This window comes from Somniosus microcephalus, chromosome 1 (genome assembly GCF_052327205.1).
Source record: "Somniosus microcephalus isolate GS21.2 chromosome 1, FLI_Smic_1.0, whole genome shotgun sequence".
NCBI lineage: Eukaryota > Metazoa > Chordata > Chondrichthyes > Squaliformes > Somniosidae > Somniosus > Somniosus microcephalus.
The window spans coordinates 435,795,329-435,816,854 of record NC_140987.1 but is presented as its reverse complement, the minus strand read 5'-3'; the positions used below and the strand labels follow the sequence as shown (position 1 = coordinate 435,816,854).

General features: G+C 44.4%; 1 protein-coding gene across 3 annotated transcripts in view; it reads right to left on the bottom strand.

Moving 5' to 3' along the window:
- Window positions 1-21,526, bottom strand: part of ar (androgen receptor) — a 397,247-nt gene that overhangs the window by 104,724 nt on the left and 270,997 nt on the right. For all 3 annotated transcript variants that reach the window (XM_086000827.1, XM_086000832.1, XM_086000842.1), the window contains exon 3: window positions 12,687-12,803. In XM_086000827.1, the coding sequence (XP_085856953.1) occupies window positions 12,687-12,803 (117 nt within the window). The remainder of the gene's footprint in view (window positions 1-12,686; window positions 12,804-21,526) is intronic.

Here is a 21,526-nt window from a genome sequence, read left to right as displayed (position 1 = left end):
TTATCCCTCAACCAACATCATGAAACAGATTAACTGGTCATTATCACATTGCTGTTTGTGGAGACCTGGCTGTGTGCAAATTGGCTGCCTCGTTTCCTACATTACAATAGTGACTACAGTTGAAAAAAGTACTTAATTGGCTGTAAAATGTTTTGGGATGTCCGGAGGTCATGAAAGGCACTATATAAATACAAGACCTTTTTCTTTCAAAAAAAATCTGCAAAATATTTAATGCAGACGCTGAAGTGCAGTAAACAGTGAGGAAGATAGTAATAGACTTCAAGAAGACAGAGACAGGCTGGTGGAATGGGTGGACACATGGCAGATGAAATTCAACACAGAGAAGTGTGAGGTGACATATTTTGGTAGGAAGAATGAAGAGAGACCATACACACTAAATGGTACAATTTTAAAGGGGTTCCAAGAACAGAGAGACCTGGGGGTGCTTGTGCACAAATCTTTGAACGTGGCAGTACAGGTTAACAAAGCAGTTAATAAAGCATATGGGATCCTGGGCTTTATAAATAGAGGCATAGAGTACATAAGCCAGGAAGTCATGCTGAACCAATATAAAACACTAGTTCAGCTCCAGCTGGAGTACTGTGTCCAATTCTAGGCGCCACTCTTTAGGAAGGACGTGAAGGCTTTGGAGAGGGTACAGAAGAGAGTTACCAGAATGGACCCAGGGATGAGGGAATACAGTTACGTGGATAGACTAGAGATAGGTTGTTCTCCTTGGAGCAGAGAAGGCTAAGAGGAGATTTGATAGGTGTTTAAAATCATGAAGGATTTAGATAGAGTAAATAAAGAGAAACTGTTTCCAATGGCTGAAGGGTCGATAATGAGAGGGTACAGATTTAAGGTGATTTGCAAAAGACTGAAAGGCGACATGACAGTGACTATGAAGCAACGGCGATATATTTCTAAGTCAGGATAGTGTGTGACTTGGAGGGGAACTTGAAGGTGAAGGTGTTCCCATGTACCTGCTGCCACGGTGGAGGGAGTGAATATTTAGGGTGCTGGATGGGGTGCCAATCAAGTGGGCTGCTTTGTCCTAGATGCAGTCGAGCTTCTTGAGTGTTGTTGGAGCTGCACTCATCCAGGCAAGTGGAGAGTATTCCATCACACTCCTAACTTGTGCCTTGTAGATGGTGGAAAGGCTTTGGTGAGTCAGGAGGTGAGACACTCGCCACAGAATACCCAGCCTCTAACCTGCTCTTGTAGCCACAGTATTTATGTGGCTGGTCCAGTTAAGTTTCTGGTCAATGGTGGCCCCCAGGATGTTGATGGTGGGGGATTCGGTGATGGTAATGCCATTGAATGTCAAGGGGCGGTGGTTAGAGTCTCTCTTGTTGGAGATGGTCATTGCCTGGCACTTGTGTGGCGCGAATGTTACTTGCCACTTATCAGCCAAAGCCTGATTGTCATCCAGGTCTTGCTGCATGCGGGCGTGGACTGCTTCATTATCTGAGGAGTTGCAAATGGAACTGAACAATGTGCAATCGGCAGCGAACATCCCCACTTCTGACCTTATGATGGAGGGATAGTCATTGATGAAGCAGCTGAAGATGGCTGGGCCTAGGACACTGCCCTGAGGAACTCCTGCAGCGATGTCCTAGTATGGTAGCATAGTGGTTATGTTACTAGACTAGTAATCTAGTGGCCTGGACTAATAATCCAAAGACGTGAGTTCAAATACCACCATTTAAATTCAGTTAATTAAATAAATCTGGAATAAAAAGCTAGTATCAGTTATGTTGACCATGAAACTACTGGATTGCCATAAAACCTATCTGCTTCACGAATGTCCTTTAGGGAAGGAAATCTGCCGTCCTTACCTGGTCTGGTCTGGCCTATGTGTGACTCCAGACCCACAGCAATGTGGCTGACTCTTAACTGCCCTTTGAAATGGCCTAGCAAGCCACTCAGTTGTAACAAACCGCTACAAGAAATAAGAAGAATAAAACCGGACGGACCACCTGGCATCGACCTCGGCACCGGCTTTGAACACGACAAAGGCACACCCAGCCCAGTTGACCCTGAAAAGTCCTCCTCACTAACACCTGGGGACTTGTACCAAAATTGGGAGAGCTGTCCCACAGACTAGTCAAGCAACAGCCTGACAAAGTCACACCTTTCAGCCAATGTCCCAGACTCCTCCATCACCATCCCTGGGTGTGTCCTGTCCCACGGCAGGACAGACTTACCAGAGGTGGCGACACAGTGGTATACAGTCGGGAGGGAGTGGACCCGAGTCCTCAACATTGGCTCCGGACCCCATGAAGTCTCATGGCATCAGGTCAAACATGGACAAGGAAACCTCTTGCTGATCAGCATCTACTGCCCTCCCTCAGGTAATGAATCAGTACTCCTCCGTCTTGAACATCACTTGGAAGAAGCACCGAGAGTAACAAGGGCAAAGAATGGACTTTCGGTGGGGAACTTTAATGTCCATCACCAAGAGTGGCTCGGTAGCACCACGACTGACCGAGCTGGCTGGGTCCAGAAGGAAATAGGTGCCAGGCTGGGCCTGCAGCAGGTGGTGAGAGAACTACCACGAGGGAGAAACCTACCTGATCTCGTCCTCACCAATCTACCTGTCGCAGGTGCATCTGTCCATGACAGCAGTGGTAGCAGTGACCATCGCACAATCCTTGGGGAGATGAAGTCCCGTCTTCACACTGATGACACTCTCCATTGTGGTGTGTGGCACTAGTACCGTGCTAAATGGGATAGATTCAGAACAGATCTAGCAACTCAAAACTGGGCATCCATGAGGCGCTGTGGGCCACCAGCAGCAGCAGCAGGATTGTATTTCACCACAATCTGTAATCTCATGGCCTGACATATCCCTCACTCTATCATTACCATCAATCCTGGTTCAATGACGATTGTAGAAGAGCATGCCAGGAGCAGCACCAGGCATATGTAAAAATGAGGTGCCAACCTGGGGAAGCTGCAACACAGGGCTACATATATGCTAAACAACAGAAGCAGCATGCTATAGACAGAACTAAGCAATCCCACAATCAACAGATTAGATCAAAGCTCTGCAGTCCTGCCATATTCAGTCGTAAATGGTGGTGGACAATTAAACAACTAACAGGAGGAGGTGGCTCCATGAATATCCCCATTCTCAATGATGGCGGAGCCCAGCACCTGAGTGCAAAAGACAAGGCTGAAGCGTTTGCAACCATCTTCAGCCAGAAGTGCTGAGTGGATGATCCATTTCGGCCTTCTCCTGAGGTCCCCACCATCACAGAAGCCAGTCTTCAGCCAATTCTATTCACTCCACGTGCCATCAAGAAACAGCTGAGCGCACTGGATACATCAAAGGCTATGAGCACTGACAATATCCCGGATGTCATGCTGAAGACTTGTGCTCTAGAACTAGCCTCACCTCTAGCCAAGCTGTTCCAGTACAGCTAAAACACTGGCATCTACCCGACAATGTGGAAAACTGCCCAGGTGTGTCCTGTCCACAAATAGCAGGACATATCCAATCTGGCCAATTACCACCCCATCAGTCTACTCTCAATTATCAGCAAAATGATGGAAGGTGTCGTTGACAGTACTATCAAGCGGCGCTTACTTACTAATAACCTACTCACTGATGCTCAGTTTGGGTTCCGCCAGGACCACTTGGCTCCAGACCTCATTATAGCCTTGGTCCAAACATGGACAAAAGAGCTGAATTCCAGAGGTGAGGGGAGAGTGACTGCCCTTGACATCAAGGCAGCACTTGACCAAGTGTAGCATTAAGGAACCCTAGTAAAACTGAAGTCAATTGAAAAGCAACCGAAACAACAGGAAACAATCTTTAAGCAGTACTAAACAGCCCTGACCTGCTCATCATTCATGGGCCTAGTTTTTAATGGGTGAGTGCAATGCTGTGGGCAAAGCCTCACCTGAGCTCATGAAATTCAGTGAGGAAACTTGTTTCTTTTAGCCATTTAATTGAGAACCAATTATGGCAGGGACCTGACCTCTTCTCTCCCTTCCCCCAAATCCCAACCCACCATCCAAAATCGTCCATTGGCACAATGAGAATCGGGCATGTGACCGTAAAACTTAAGTGGCATTCCGAGGTTTTGGCACTAAAGATTGAGACGGGGCAGCAGAATTGCTTCCCACTCTCTTTCGTGGTACTTGGGTGTCCTCAGTGGTAGTGTGTTTCAGCCATGTACAAACAGATCAATGCAGTTTCCCTGTGGGGAGAATTACCATTAACTGTTGGCTGGTGCTTTCTCCGTGTTTTTCTATGTGTGTGATGAAAACTGGCACCACAGGCTGTAAAGTGTATTTGGATGTCATTAAAATTCATTTTCATTTTAAAATTTAATTGACTAAAACTGGACTGTTCCTAATGTTTCTGCAAGAGGCACCTACTTTTATACTGATAGGGATCTGTAGTCCCTCCTGATAATCCATTTGGCAAGCATCAGCAATGTTTAGAGCAGTCTGACTTTATTCTTAGGCCATATCAGTGTGCTGGTCATGACCCCTTGTAGCACAAGGGTCATGTCATTCGAAACCACCAATCTATAATTTCTGGCACGAGCCTTGCATGCCGTCTAGATGTCTCTTATAGATAAGAAATACATTTCTACCATACCATTATCTATTCTGTAACATACTCCACATCCCAAAATTATTCCAAATTAAGATTCCTGGGATTGGATTCTCCTCTAAGGTGGAGTAGTGATTTTTGTCCGCCTGTCCCACTTTGCCCTGGCCCATTTTTCGGGGGTAATTTTGCATGCACGGCAGACTCCTGTCAGGGTACTGCAACAAGGGAAGCCTGCCAATGCCAAAGAATGAAATGAAGTGGCAACAGATCTTAAATGGGGCAGAATAGCCCCAAAGTGACTTAAGCTTGGTGGGCCTTGGAAAGACCAAGACCTACAAAGAAAAGTGCACTGGAGCTGAAGTGGAGGTAGAGAAGATCTCTACTAGGACCTTTCCCTCAATTTGTGGCCTTACCACTACTACCCCAGGCCTACTGCCACCTTTCATCAGGTGGTCTTGGAGAATGACGGAAAGATGGGAGCAAAATTAGGAGAGAAATTGGTGTTTCTACCATCATGTTTTTATAAATTTTGGACACTAGTTTATAGGGGTAATACCCGATGTCACTTTCCTCCTCCTGTTCATCCTCTTCCTGTGGGTCACCTCATTTCCTCATGCTCCTTGTTGGATGGTAAAATTGTGCAATATTTAGCAGATGATGACGATTTTAGAGACCTTGACAGTACTATCAAGCAACACCCCAGCTGAGCTGCCCAAATATGGAAACTACGATGGTATGAGGCGCGAGTTGGGTAGGATTGATTGGGGAATGTCACTCAAAGGGTTGACGGTGGATAGGCAATGGCAAACATTCAAAGACTGCATGGATGAACTACAGAATTTGTTCATTCCAGTTTGGCATAAAAATAAAACAAAAAAGGTGACTCAACCGTGGCTAACAAGGGAAATTAGGGATAACAACGGAAAATGCTGGAAAAACTCAGCAGGCCAGGCAACATCCGTGGAGAGAAATTAGAGTCGACGTTTCGGGTCTAACCCTTTTTCAAAACTGGAAAGGAAATGAAATAGATCGAAAGGCAGGGCTGCGATAGAACAAAAGAAGTAAAGAGACATTAAGAGGTATTCAAAACCAGACGAGATGGTGATAGGACTAGTGGAGACAAAAGACGGCTCAGATTAGGTGTGAAGTGTACTGGCAGGATGAGAGACAGCTGCCATGTGGGAGAGAGAAAAAAAAAGGAAAAGGGGGGTGAAGGTAAAACCCAAAACAAAGGGGTGGAAAAAAAATATAAGTAAAAATGTAATAGGGGCCGAGGTTATGATCTGAGGTTATGATTTCCTTTCCAGTTTTGAAAAAGGGTTCACCCGAAACGTCGACTCTAATTTCTCTCCACGGATGTTGCCTGGCCTGCTGAGTTTTTCCAGCATTTTCTGTTGTTATTTCGGATTTCCAGCATATGCAGTATTTTGCTATCGTACAAGGGAAATTAGGGATAGCATAAGATCCAAGGAGAGGACATATAAATTGGCCAGAAAAAGCAGTAAACCTGAGGATTGGGAGCAGTTTAGGATTCAACAAAGGAGGACAAAAGGATTTATTAAGAAGGGGAAAATAGAGTATGAGAGTAAGCTTGCAGGGAACATAAAAACTGACTGTAAAAGCTTTTATAGATATGTGAAGAGAAAAAGATTGGTGAAGTCAAGCGTAGGTCCCTTGCAGTCAGAATCAGGGGAATTTATAATGGGGAACAAAGAAATGGCAGACCAATTAAATACATATTTTGGTTCTGTCTTCACAAAGGAGGGCACAAGTAAACTCCCAGAGATGTCAGGAAACATAGGGTCTGATGAAAGGGAGGAACTGAAAGAAATCAGTATTTGTAGGGAAATGGTGTTAGGGAAATTGACGGCATTGAAGGCCGATAAATCCCCAGGGCCTGATAATCTACATCCTAGGGTACTTAAGGAAGTGGCACTAGAAATAGTAGATGCATCGCTGGTCATCTTCCAAAATTCGATAGACTCGAACAGTACCCATGGATTGGAGGGTAGCTAATGTTACCCCACTATTCAAAAAAGGTGGTAGAGCGAAAACGGGGAATTACAAACCGGTAAGCCTGACATCGGTAGTGGGGAAAATGCTAGAGTCCATTATAAAAGATGTAATAGCAGAGCACTTGGAAAACAGTGACAGGATCGGACAAAGTCAACATGGATTTACAAAGGGTAAATCGTGCTTGACTAATCTACTGGAATTTTTTGAGGATGTAACAGGTAAAATAGATAAGGGAGAACCAGTGGATGTGGTGTATTTGGACGTTCAAAAGGTGTTCGATAAGGTCCCGCATAAGAGATTAGCGTGTAAAGTTAAAGCACATGGGATTGGGGGCAAGGTATTGACTTGGATAGAGAACTGGTTGGCAGACAGAAAGCAAAGAGTTGGAATAAACGGGTCTTTTTCCAAGTGGCAGGCAGTGACTAGTAGGGTACTGCAGGGATCGGTCCTTGGATTCCAGCTAGTCACAATATATATTAATGATCTAGACAAGGGAACTAGATGTAATATCTCCAAGTTTGCAGGCAACACAAAGCTGGGTGGGCGTGTGTGCTGTGAGGAGGATGCCGAGAAGCTCCAGTATGATTTGGACAGGTTGGGTGATTGGGCAGAAGCATGGCAGATGCAATATAACGTGGATAAATGCGAGGTTATCCACTTTGGTGTCAAAAACCAGGAGGCAGATTATTATCTGAATGGCAATAGATTGGGAGAAGGGGAAGTGCAACGAGACCTGGGTGTCCTTGTACACCAGTCGCTGAAGGTAAGCATGCAGGTGCAGCAGGTGGTTAAGAAGGCAAATGGTATGTTGGCCTTCGTAGCGAGAGGGTTTGAGTACAGGAACAAGGATGTCTTGCTGCAGTTGTACAGGGCCTTGGTGAGACCACATCTTGAGTATTGTGTGCAGTTTTGGTCGCCTTATCTGAGGAAGGATGTTCTTGCCATGGAGGGAGTGCAGCGAAGATTCACCAGACTGATACCTGGGATGGCAGGAATGACGTATGAGGAGAGATTGGGTCGATTGGGCTTATACTCATTGGAGTTTAGAAGAATGAGAGGAGATCTCATTGAAACTTATAAAATTCTAAAAGGACTGGAGAGACTAGATGCAGGAAGGATGTTCCCGATGGTCAGGGAGTCCAGAACCAGGGGTCACAGTCTAAGGATAAGGGGTAAGCCATTTAGGACAGAGATGAGGAGGAATTTCTTCACCCAGAGAGTGGTGAACCTATGGAATTCTCTACCACAGAAGGCAGCAGAGGCCAATTCATTAAATATATTCAAGAAGGAGTTAGATATATTTCTCAAGGCTAAAGGGATCAAGAGATATGGGGAGAAAGCAGGGACAGGGTACTGAATTTGGATGATCAGCCATGATCTCACTGAATGGCGGAGCAGGCTCAAGGCGTCGAATGGTTTACTCCTGCTCCTATCTTCTATGTTTCTAAATAGTCAGCACAGATTCAGACTGGGAAGATTCTGCCTGATCAACCTCCTAGCATTCTTTGAGGAAGTGAGAACTCTTGGTTTTCTCGTATTTCTGGGAGGTTTTTTGTGTCTTCCTAGGACTAACATGGCAAGGGAATACACAATGAATGGTAGGACCCTAGGAAGGACAGAGGATCAGAGGGACCTTGGTGTGCATGTACATAGATACCTGAAGGTAGCAGGACAGGTAGATAAGGTGGTTAAAAAGGCATATGGTATATACTTATATTCTATGCCTTGGCTAATGAAGGCAAGAGCAGGGAGGTTATGATGGAGCTGTACAAAACGCTAGTTAGACCACAGCTGGAATGCTGTGTGCAGTTCTGGTCGCCACACTATAGGAAGGATGTGATTGCATTGGAGAGGGTGCAGAGGAGATTCACCAGGATGTTACCTGGGCTGGAGCGCTTCAGCTATGAAGACAGACTGGACAGGCTGGGGTTGTTTTCCTTAGAGCAGAGAAGGCTGAGGGGGGACCTGATTGAGGTGTACAAAATGGTGAGGGGCATAGATAGGGTAGATAGAAAGGAACTTTTCCCCTTAGTAGAGGGGTCAATAACCAGGGGGCATAGTTTCAAGGTAAGGGGCAGGAGGTTTAGAGGGAATTTGAGGAAAAACTTTTTCACCCAGAGGGTGGTTGGAATCTGGAACTCACTGCCTGAAAGGGTGGTAGAGGCAGGAACCCTCACAACATTCAAGAAGCATTTGGATGAGCACTTGAAGCACCATAGCATACAAGGCTACGGACCAAGTGCTGGAAAATGGGATTAGAATAGACAGGGCTTGATGGCCGGCGTGGACACAATGGGCCGAAGGGCCTCTTTCTGTGCTGTATAACTCTATGACTCAATGCCTGCACTATTCCAATGGCCACCTCTTTCAAAGCCCTAGGATGTAGGTCATCCGGTCCTTGGGGTTTGTCGACTTTTAGTCCCATTATTTTTGCTAGTACTGTTTTTTTACTATTAATAATTTCTTTAAGTTCCTCATTCTCGTCACACCCTTGGTATTTCTGGGAGGTTTTGTGTGTCTTCCTCCGTGAAGGCAGAAACAAAGTGTTTATTTAATTTCTCTGCCATTTCCTCATTCCCCATTATAAATTTCCCCGTCTCTGACTGTAAAGGACCTACATTTACCTTCGCCAGTCTTTTCCTTTTCACATACCTATAGAAGCTTTTACAATCCGGTTTTATATTTTTCGCTAGTTTGTGCTCATATTCCATTTTCTCTTTATTTATCAATTTCTTGGTCCCACTTTGCTGATTTCTAAAACGATCCCAATCCTCAGGCTGACTGCTTTTTCTGGCAACTGTATAAGCTTCCTCCTTTGACTTAATACTAGCTTTAATTTCTTTGATTAGCCATGGTTGGATCATTTTGCCTTTTGGGTTTTTATGCCCTAGAGGAATATATGTTTGTTGCAAATTATGCATTATTTCCTTGAATGTTAGCCATTGTATGGCCACCTTCATACCTTTTAGTGCAATCTACCATGGCCAACTTGTCCCTCATACCCTTGTAGTTTCCTCTGTTTAGATTGAAGACTTTAGTTTCAGATTGGACTACATCACTCTCAAACTTAATGTAAAATTCAATCATATTATGGTCATTTGTCCCTAAAGGCCCCTTTACCACAAGATTATTGATTAGCCCTTTCTCATTACACAGTACCAGATCCAGAATAGCCTGTTCCTTGGTTGGTTCCTCCACATACTGATCCAGGAAACCATCTCGCATGCATTCCAAGAATTCGTCCTCCACACCATTAGTGGTCATTTGATTTGCCAGTCAATATGTAGATTAAAGTCCCCCATGATTACCGTATTGCCCTTGTTACATGCACTTCTAATCTCTTGATTGATACTGTGCCCTACATTACCACTACTGTTTGGTGGTCTATACACAACTCCCACCAATGTTTTCCGCCCTTTGCTGTTTCTTAGCTCCACCCAAACTGATTCCAGTTCTACATCACGATCTGCCGAGCCAAGATCTTTTATCGCTACTGTACCGATCTCATCCCTTATTAACAGCGCTACACCACCTCCTTTTCCTTTTTGTCTGTCCTTCCTAAACGTTGAGTACCCTGGAACATTCAGTTCCCAGCTTTGGTTACCCTGCAACCATGTCTCTGTAATGGCAATTACATCATACCCATTTACTTCTATTTGTGCCATTAATTCATCCACCTTGTTGCAAATGCTACGTGCATTTAGATAAAGTTCCTTCAACTTTGCCTGTTTAATATTTTTCTGCACTTTGATCCACTTTACTATTGGCCTTTGTTTCTGCTCCCTGCTAGTTTTGCTGACTACTTTCCTAACTTGCACTTCCAGCTTTGTTTCTCTCCGATCTGGGCCCACACTTAGGTTCCCAGCACCCTGACAAACTAGTTTAAATCCTTCCCAACAGCACTAGCAAACTTTACAGCCAATTAATTACTTTTGAAGTGTAGTCCCTGTTATAATGTAGGAAACGCGGCAGGCAATTTGTGCACAGCAAGCTCCCACAAACTGCAAAGAGATAATAACAAGATAATATTTTAATGATGTTGGTTGAGGGATAAATATTGGCTAGGCCACTGGCGAATACTTCCCTGCTCTTCTTCGAAATAGTGCATGGGATCTTTTACGTCCACCTGAGAGAGCATCTCATCTCATCAGTGCAGCACTCCCCGTGTCAGCCGAGATTTAGTGCGCAAGTCTCGAGTGGGACTTGAACCCACAATCTTTCGACTTGGGAGGCGTGAGCGAACTGAGCCACGGCCAACACCACACAAGTGCAAACATAGAAACATAGAAGATAGGAGCAAGAGTAGGCCATTTGGCCCCTCGAGCCTGTTCCGCCATTTAATGAGATCATGGCTGATCATCCAAATCCAGTACCCTGTCCCTGCTTTCTCCCCATATCCCTTGATCCCTTTAGCCTTAAGAGATACTGTGAACACTGTGAAAACCTGAACTTCATCACAATAGAATACTAGAAAATCCACGTTTTAACACACGGGCTTTCACAGGACCCATCAACAACAATTTGCATTTATGTAGTTACACAGAAAAACATCCCAAGGTACTTCACAGATGCTTAAGGACAAAAATGGACATCAAGCCAAAGAAACAGATATTAGAAGTGACCAAAAACTTTTTCAAAAATAAGGGTCTTAAAGGAGGAAAGTAAAGGAAGACTTGCATTTATATAGCGCCTTTCACGATCACCGGACGTCCCAAAGCGCTTTACAGCTAATGAAGTACTTTTTGAAGTGTAGTCACTGTTGTAATGTAGGAAACATGGCAGGCAATTTGCACACAGCATGTTCTTACAAACAGCAATGTGATAATGGCCAGACAATCTGCTATTTTGAGGTGTTGGTTGAGGGATAAATATTGGCCAGGACACCGGGGATAACTCCCCTGTTCTTCTTCGAAATAGTGTCATGGGGTCTTTTACGTCCACTTGAGGGGGCAGACGGGGCCTCGGTTTAACGTCCCATCCAAAAGACGGCAAGGGGACAAGCAGAGGGATTTACTAACGGAGATCATTCCAGAACATGGGGCCTAGGTGACCATCAATGGTTTGTGGGGGGGGGAGGAGTCAGGGGAACCGCAAGAGGTTAGAGGTATGGAGAGTTTGGGGGACATTTGTAGCACGGGAGGAGGTTACAGATATAGTGACGGGCAAGGCCACAAAAGGATTTAAAGTTGAGGATAAGAATTTTAAATTTGAGGATTTAAGTGACCAGGAGCCATTGTAGGTTTGCAAGGATAAAGGTGATGGGCATGTGGGACTTAGTGAAAGATGGGATATGGGCAACAACGCTTGGAGGATGAGAGGCCAGCCAGCAGAGCATTGGAATAGTCGAGTCTAAAGGTGACAGACATGGATGAGGGTTTCTGTGACAAATGGACAGGTAGTAATGGAAACAGGCAATTTTTAATGGTCTTGTTTTGGAACTGGAAGTAGGTAGTCTTTATGATGGAGAGGATATAGGGTCAGAAGCTCAGCTAAAGGTAAAATGGCACACCAAGGTTGCGAACAGAGCCTAGTTCAGATGGAGACGGTGGCTGGGAAATGTGATCGAGTCAGTGGCAAGGGTACGGATTTTGTAACGGGAGTTGAAGACTATGGCTTTGGTCTTCCCAATGTTTAGCTGGAGGAAATTGTGGCTCATCCAAAACCGAAATTCGGACAAGCAGTCTGACATCAAAAATGCAGTGGAGGAAACAAAAGAGGTGATGGAGAGGTTGTGTTTTGTGTTATCAGCATACATGTAGAATGTGAACTCATGTCTGTGGATGATGTCCCCAGGGGCAGTGCAAGAATGAGAAAAGAGAAGCCATTGACAGTGAACCTCTGTTATGACAAATAATACTGAAGTTCTTCACTCCACAATCATAATGTCAATTTAACATATCAGAGGCAATTCTACACAAAATAGGTTTCCAGCCTACTCCAATTATTAATGTAGAAGCATACAACTTAGTAACAAGTAACTGAGGCGTACAGATGTCTCCTTTTATAATATCTAAAATTATGTAAGAATTCAGTCGAATCTGTATCCTCTTTAATCAACAATCTAAACCACATAATTTAAAACTGTGGGAACTAGTCTTACCTCCAAGTGTCATTCCAGCTGCAAAGCACTTTCTCAGACGACATGATGGACAGTTTTTTCTCCTTACTTTATCAATAGTGCAATCATTTCTGCTGGCACACAGAAACTTGTGTTTTCCTAGGAGAGAAAGAACCAAATAAAAGTTATAATATAATACAAAATTCTGGGATCTACAGTACTGATTAAAATAAATGTAGACACGAGCAAACTGAGCAGCAAAACTAGTAGCAAGTGGTGAGCAAGACCATAAAGAATTGCATTTGTCTGTTATTACTAATAGTGTCTTGCTCCAATCATAAAATAGGAGAAAGAAGACGAGTAATAAAAACATTTTTGTGAAGGCATTGTTAAAGGCCCCTCCCTGAAAAGCCCCTGTAGAATTGTACAGCGAGTGGGGTGAGGATATACATGAAAAGTGAGTCCTGGACAAAGGAGGATTTCAAAGTATCAGCACAAGTATTACTTGTTTAATAATATATAACAATGCAATAGGCAATTCATGATTTTTATACAAAAGAAAACATCTGAAATAATCTAATCTCACTTAAAAAGGCAAAAGTGAGCGCACGAAACAACATCCTGAATAAGCTCACTAACACAAGATGGGGAGCAAGCCCGAAAACATTGCGAACCAGTGCACTTGCTCTTTGCTATTCCACTGCCGAATACGCCTGCCCTGCATGGGAAAGGTCTACTCATGCCAAGAAAATGGATGCCATTCGGAATGCAAGCTGCCGATTTATCACAGGTTGCTTAAAACCAACAAACACCAACAGCCTATATATCCTGGCGGGTATCGCTCCCCCTGATATAAGAACGGTAGCCAGCAAGAAAGAGCGACTCCGTCAAACATCAGATGAGAGGCACCCTCTGCATTGTCATACACCTACACCCAGCTGCCTAAAGTCAAGGAAGAGCTTCATGAACAGTGTTGTTCCATTACAATCAACCTCATCTGAAGCCCGCATCGCCTTGTGGAAAGACCGGCTCGCCAGTCTTGAACAACCCCCAGCGATGGAAATTTTACCTGATGAAACCTTCCCCCAGGAGCTAATTGCAACTGGGCAATCTGGAAGTGCCTTAACAAACTTAGGACCGGTGTAGGTTGCTCAAAGGTGTCACTAAGCAAATGGGGATATTCAATCAGCCCGACAACTTGTGAACGTGGAACTGAGGCACAGACTATGCAACATCTCCTGCAATGCCCATCGTTAGAGGAACCCTGCACTGTTGCAGATCTTGCCGAATCCAACAACAAGGTGCAAAAACGTGTCCAGTTCTGGCTGGGCTATGTATAGACTGTCCGTGGACACGATAAGAAGACGACTTAAAAAGGTTTTAAGTGCCCAAATTAAGGACCTACCTAAATATATACTGTATGTTGAAAATATTATATTATGACAACTAGTATTAATGCTTTGCTCCAATGAAGTTCTGCACACCTCATTCATGTCACTAACAGAAGTTCACAATGCCACATCAGGACAATTCAATTATAGTTAGTTTGAAGAAAATATATGGAGCAATCAATCGCACCAATGTATCACACACATAGTAAAATGTAATGATCATGCTTTAATAATGGATTGATTGCACCAAATATGATAGAACATGTAACATTTCAACACCATTATGTATTCTACAATATGAATTGGCATCCTGTCCAAATCTGAAGTAATTAGCTACCATCTATCTTAATGGCTTCAAAGGAAAATGCAAACTCATAAGAGTGATTAAGCAATTACATTAAAATATATATATGGATTTTATGTGACACTTATGCTATAAATAGTGCATTTTAAAGATTATTTATAACTAAAGCAGTACAAGGTTGACTGAAATCCCCACCATCTGTTTCTAAACTAACTCTTACAATAAAACAGAAAATAAACCTGGGCATTAATCTGGAGGAACATAATACCCGATTGTTGTAGAATTCACCCTATTTTAATTCCACTGAAATTGAAAATTATTCCCATAATCTTTTTGGTTGCCAGAAAAAGCAGTCAGCCTGAGCAAAAAATAACAAAAAGATTGATTAAGAAAGGGAAGATAGATTATGAAAGTAAATTAGCAAAAAATATAAAAACAGATAGTAAGAGTTTTTATAGTTATATAAAAAGAAAAAGGGTGGCTAAAGTAAATGTTGGTCCCTTAGAGGATGAGACCGGGAAATTAATGGTGGGAAATATGGAGATGGCAAAAACACTGAATGAATATTTTATATCAGTCTTTACAGTAGAAGACACTAAGACTATCCCAACACTGGACAAACAGGGAGCTAAAGGGGGGCAGGAGCTAAACACGATCAAAATCACGAAGGAAGTGGTACTCGGTAAAATAATGGGACTCAATGCGGATAAATCACCTGGACCTGATGGCTTACATCCTAGAGTCTTGAGGGAAGTGGCGGTAGGGATTGTGGATGCATTGGTAATAATTTTCCAAAACTCCCTGGACTCGGCAAAGGTCCCGGCAGACTGGAAAACTGCTAATGTAACACCCTTATTTAAAAAGGGCAGTAGACAGAAGGCTGGAAACTATAGACCGGTTAGCCTAACATCTGTGGTAGGTAAAATTTTGGAGTCCATTATTAAGGAGACAGTAACAGGACATTTGGATAATCATAATTTAATAGGACAAAGTCAGCATGGTTTTATGAAGGGGAAGTCATGTTTGACAAATTTGCTGGAGTTCTTTGAGGAAGTAACATATAGGGTGGATAAAGGGGAACCAGTGGACGTAGTGTATTTAGACTTCCAAAAGGCATTTGACAAGGTGCCACACAAAAGATTATTGCTTAAGATAAAAAATCACGGGCTTGGGGGTAATATTCTGGCATGGATAGAGGATTGGCTATCTAACAGAAGGCAGAGAGTTGGGATAAATGGTTTATTCTCAGACTCGCAATCAGTAACTAGTGGTGTTCCGCAGGGGTCAGTGCTGGGTCCCCAACTCTTTACAATCTATATTAACGATTTGGAGGAGGGGACCGAGTGTAACATATCAAAGTTTGCAGATGATACTAAGATGGGAGGGAAAGTAGTGAGTGAGGAGGACATAAAAAACCTGCAAGGGGACATCGACAGGCTAAGTAATTGGGCAGAGATTTGGCAGATGGAATACAATACTGGAAAGTGTGAGGTTATGCACTTTGGCAGGAAAAATCGTAGAGCAAGTTATTATCTTAATGGCAAGAAACTGGAAAGTACTGAAGTACAAAGGGATCTGGGGGTCCTGGTGCACGAAACTCAAAAGGTTAGTATGCAGGTGCAGCAAGTGATTAAGAAGGCCAATGGAATGTTGGCTTTCATTGCTAGGGGGATAGAATATAAAAATAGGGAGGTATTGCTTCAGTTGTACAAGGTATTGGTGAGACCGCACCTGGAATACTGCATATAGTTTTGGTGTCCATACTTAAGAAAAGACATACTTGCTCTCGAGTCAGTACAAAGAAGGTTCACTCAGTTAATCCCGGGGATGAGGGGATGGACATATGAGGAGAGGTTGAGTAGATTGGGACTCTACTCACTGGAGTTCAGAAGAATGAGAGGCGATCTTATTGAAACATATAAGATTGTGAAGGGGTTGGATCGGGTGGATGCGGGGAGGATGTTCCCGATGATGGGTGAAACTAGAACTAGGGGGCATAGTCTTAGAATAAGGGGCTGCTCTTTCAAAACTGAGATGAGGAGGAACTACTTCACTCAGAGGGTGGTAGGTCCATGGAATATGCTGCCCCAAAAAGCTGTAGAAGCTACATTACATAAATTTAAAATAGAAATAGACAGTTTCCTAGAAGTAAAGGGAATTAAGGGTTACGGGGAGCGGGCAGGAATTTGGACAGGAGTCTAGGCTCGGATCGGACATGGCCCTGTGGGTCGCGGAGCGGGCCCAGGGGCCGTGTAGCCTGATCCTGCTCCTATTTCGTGTGTCTAATTCTGTTAGATTCAGGAGATGGTTCTGTGATAGTAGATTGGCTGTTAGAATCAGATCAGCCATGATCTTATTGAATGGCGGAGCAGGCTTGAGGGGCCGATTGGCCTACTCCTGCTCCTATTTCTTATGTTATGATTGGGATCTTTTTAGAAATCAGCAAAGGGGGACCAAGAAATTGATAAAGGGAAAATGGAATATGAGCACAAACTAGCAAAAAATATAAAAACAAAGTGTAAAAGCTTCTATAGGTATGTGAAAAGGAAAAGACTGGCGAAGATAAATGTAGGTCTTATACAGTCAGAGGCGGGAGAATTTATAATGGGGAATGAGGAAATGGCAGAGAAATTAAATAAATACTTTTTTTCTGTCTTCACGGAGGAAGACACAAAACACCTCCCAGAAATACAAGAAAACCAAAGGGTGTGATGAGAATGAGGAACTTAAAGAAATTAATAAGTAAAAAAAAGTACTAGCAAAATTAATGGGACTAAAAGTCGATACATCCCAAGGACCGGATGATCTACATCCTAGGGTTTTAAGGAGGTGGCCATTGCAATAGTGGACGCATTGGTTGTCATCTTCCAAAATTCTATAGATTCTGGAACGGTTCCTGCAGATTGGAGGATAGCAAATGTAACCCCGCTATTTAAGAAAGGAGGGAGAGAGAAAATGGGAAACTACAGACCTGTTAGTCTCACATCAGTAGTTGGGAAAATGCTGGAATCTATTATAAAGGATGCAATAACTGGGCACTTAGAAACTAATAGTAAGATTGGGCAGAGTCAACATGGATTTATGAAAGGGAAATCCTGTTTGACAAACCTATTGGAGTTTTTTGAGGATGTAACTAGTGGAGTAGACAAAGGGGAACCCGTAGATGTGGTGTATCTGGATTTTCAGAAGGCCTTCGATAAGGCCCCACACAAGAGGTTGGTGAACAAAATTAGGGCACATGGAATGAGGGGGTAATATACTAGCAGGGATTGAGCATTGGTTAACGGACAGAAAACAGAGAGTAGGAGTAAACGGGTCATTTTCGAGTTGGCAGTTCTGACGAAGGGTCATCGAACTGAAACGTTAACTCGGTTTCTCTCTCTACAGATGCTGCCTGACCACCTGAGTATTTCCAGCATTTTCTGTTTTTATTTCAGATTTCCAGTATCCGCGGTATTTTGCTTTTGAATTTATTTTTGATAGTGTTGGCTGAGGGAATGTTGGCCAGGACACTGGTTGAATTACCTGCTCTTTCTCAAAAAGTGACATGGGGCTGGATGTTAGCGAAGGGGATATTTTGAGGTTGGGAAACCCAGAAGTACGGGTTTCCTGACCGTCCTGCAGTGAAAAACAGTTTGACTTAATTGGCTGCAGGAGTACCAGAAAAGATATTATAATGGCCCAGAACTTCGGGTCTCCACGGGTGAGTACACACGGGGTACTCACCCGTAGGCCCAATGGAAGTGCCGGTTTCCTGTATGCACTGCGCATGTGTGGGAAACCGGCACTTCCGTTCCCCTAAAGGAAGGGGTTCAGAGTTCAAACAAGTGCGCGGGAGAGGCTGTGCGTGCGCATCGAACTTACATTTTTTTTGCAGGTTTTCCCGGGAAGGTAAGTCTCCAGGAGTTACACATTTAAAAAGCAGTCGTAAGGCCTGTTTTTTACAAGGTAAGTGGTGAATTAATTAAAATTAAAACATTTTTTCCACAGGTTTATTATTTTTAAATACTTTAAAGGTAAGTTTATTTTTAGCCCCGTTAGAAAATAAAATTATTTTTTTCACAAATTTAAATTATTGTTTGAAATAGTTATTTCATGTAATTTATAGTTTATTTAAAAAATGATTTTTTAAAAAATTATTTGAAGATTTAGTGATGTTTTGGGGCTTGTAGTATTTATAGTTTTGACAGCTCTTCCTGTCAATTTTATGAATGGGCATTTCCCTGCTCCAATTGGCTCCTCATGGCCCACGTGATCCCAGGGGACGCATCGAACTAACTGCGCCCCTGGGATACGCAAGCACTGCGCGCCGGCAGTTGGAGCAGGCCCAGGATCGCAATTCCACGCGGGCCCACAGCTCAACGGCCGGCGCGCAAGGTAAGTGCAGATCGGGGCCTTACACCCGCGGGAAGCCCCCGACCCGAATTTCTGGGCTAAGAATATTGATGAGTACCAAGCACGGCAGCAAAGACCTGTGGAGGTTCAAACAAGACAGTGAAGGAAGCATTACAGCAAGCATGTCTTCCGGAACAGGATATCGCATCTCAACATGACAAGAGGAGCAGTGTGTGAGGAGGTTGCGTTTCAGCAGGAAGGAAGTCACTGACCTGTTATCTGTTACAACAGGAACTGGATTCAAACACCAGAGCACAACCTGTTGCTGTAAAGATAACAGTGGTTCTCAACTTCTATACCACAAGCTCATTCCATGCTGCAACAGGTGACATCAGTAACATCAGTTAGTTTATTGTCCATATATGGCCATCAAGCAGGTGATGGATTGCAAGGCAAGAGCAATACATCACCTTCTCAATGCAGGCTGCTGATCAAGAGGAGAGATGTTCACATGGTGTGTGACCACAGGCAGCGAATAATGCAGGTCTGTGCCTTTTATCTGCCATTATGGCAGTAGTCATAATGCCTTCATACTGCACCAATCCTCAACCACCACCACCCCTCCCCAACCCCTCATCTTCGACCCAGACCAGCGAATGTCAGGCTGGCTCCTCGCTACACCTAGCTCGTGATTCCTGTCAGGAACCCAGGCACAGACGCAGGCCACCGATACAACAAGAGGCACACTCAAACCATAGCGGCCTCAAGCAAAGGTTCCAGTGCCTGGACCGATCCGGTGGAATCCTGCAGTATAGCTCTGATCGAGTCTCCAGATTTGTAGTGATTTGCTGCATGCTACACAACTATGCCATTCAGTGGAGCCAAGCTTTGCAACCACCACAGGAGGAAGAGGAGCAGGAGCAAGATGAAGATGGGAATGGGGAAGAGGAGGATGATGAGGAAAATCAAGGCTGAGCAGTGCTACAAGCTGTCATAGAGTTGTAAGACAACAAATTACTGAGGAGTGATTCTCCCAAGCAAACCTGCCCCCAGCACACCAATGGTCTCACCATATGACCCACTCCTTCCACCCAACTTTTGACTGCCCTCCAACACGACTAACTCATTGAGCTTACTCTTCAATAACAAAGTATGAAGACCAACAGAAGAGCCAAGCACATTGTGCACTGTGTATGTTACAACTATTTCCTCCTCTTTATATTGACATTAAATCACCGTAGTGTAATCCCTTTGTGCCTATCCTCTGTGCTGATTGACCTATTCTAGTGCTCCTCCGAGAGGTTTCCCTGCTGCAGGAGTCTGGGATTTGGGTGGCTGATGATCATCCTCAGAGCACTTGAGATGGTCGTGGTGGGTGAACTCTAGCAGCTCTGGGGCTTGAGAGCCCAACTGCAGACTGCTGTATCTCGGCGTCGGCCAGGGCATTCTGGGCCAGCTGGCTGTATGGGGCCAATAAAGGCGTTGGGTCAGAGGCTGGTAGGGGAGCAAGTGCGTTGACTGAGAAAGGACAGCATGAGCCTCTCAAATTGGGCCAATGCCACCATCGTTGGGCTGCATCTCTACACTCCCTCTGCTCTGCGTGAGAAGAGAACGAAGGAATGTAGTGATGCTCTGGAAGATCTTACCCATGGTCTCCGCACGCCTATCGAAGCTCTCCTTCATGGATTGAAAGGCTGAGGGGATGTTAGACACCAGAGTCATGGTAGCAGCAGTGAGCTCCCAGCGAAGCTGTCTGAGCTCTCACCAGAGGCTCCATCAGTGAGAGCCCCACTGCAGTGTTAATAGAGCAGGCCACTCATTCCTGGTTGACTGTATGGAATAAATGCCTTGCTGGATGACCCCACACAAGCCAGAGCTGGTCTCCTACGTGCTCTGTGGCATTGTGTGCAATCTCTCGAACAGGCTGCCCAATACACTTACAAGGTCCTTGTGCATAGGTCTTTGAATGTAGGCTGTGTCCTCGAGATCATCTATCCCCTCGAGATCTTCATCTGTGCCTTTGGCAGCAGGGGTAGGATACGAGCTCCCCCACTGGTAGCTGCTTCCTGGCACATCCCATACCCTTACCCACTCTCGTATGCACTGGCTCTCAGTGAGTCTCCTAGTACAGACCCCTCTAGCTCATCTTCTAACGTATGCGTAGTGCCAGTCTCTGAGCTAGTGGCTGATAAAGTAAGGATAAGTGACGCAGTGTCATCTCAGTTGATGCTTTCTGTTAGTTCCTCATCCTTCGGGCACTCTACATTTTGTTAACCTGAAAGGGATGAGAAGTACAAGGATTTGCTTTTCGTGACAAATAAGCAGAGATGAGTGGCTGCTAGAAGCAGCTGCACTTTGTTATGCACAGTGTATGACAGCGAGATTTCAGTGAGAAGGGACAGAGTGAAAGAGAGCCAAGCACCCTGCAGGGTGCGAACTCTAGCCTGGCGGCTCGCGACCCCCTGGACACAACCCATCCCCATGATCTGCATTACTTCCTCAAGTGGGGAGAGGACCCGAATAGATGCTCCCTATCCTCATCTTCTCATTATTAGTCACCTGTTTTGCCTGTAAGAAAGAAGGGAGAGTGTTAGAGCCTTGTGAGATGATTGAAGGATGTGCACGTTCAGGTTGAATAGTGATGCTGATGTGTGGTAGAGCTGTGAGGAAATGAAGACAGCACTCGTGAGGAAAGTAAGAGGTGCAGAGTGTGGCATTAGGAGCAGAAGGAGATGGAGTGAGGTGTGCTGGAATGAATGGAGGAGAGTGCTGATAATTGGGGGAGGCAAAGGTGATTGAGTGCTGGGATTTCAGGTAGTGCAGGGTAATGCAATGAGTGATGTGAGGTTGGA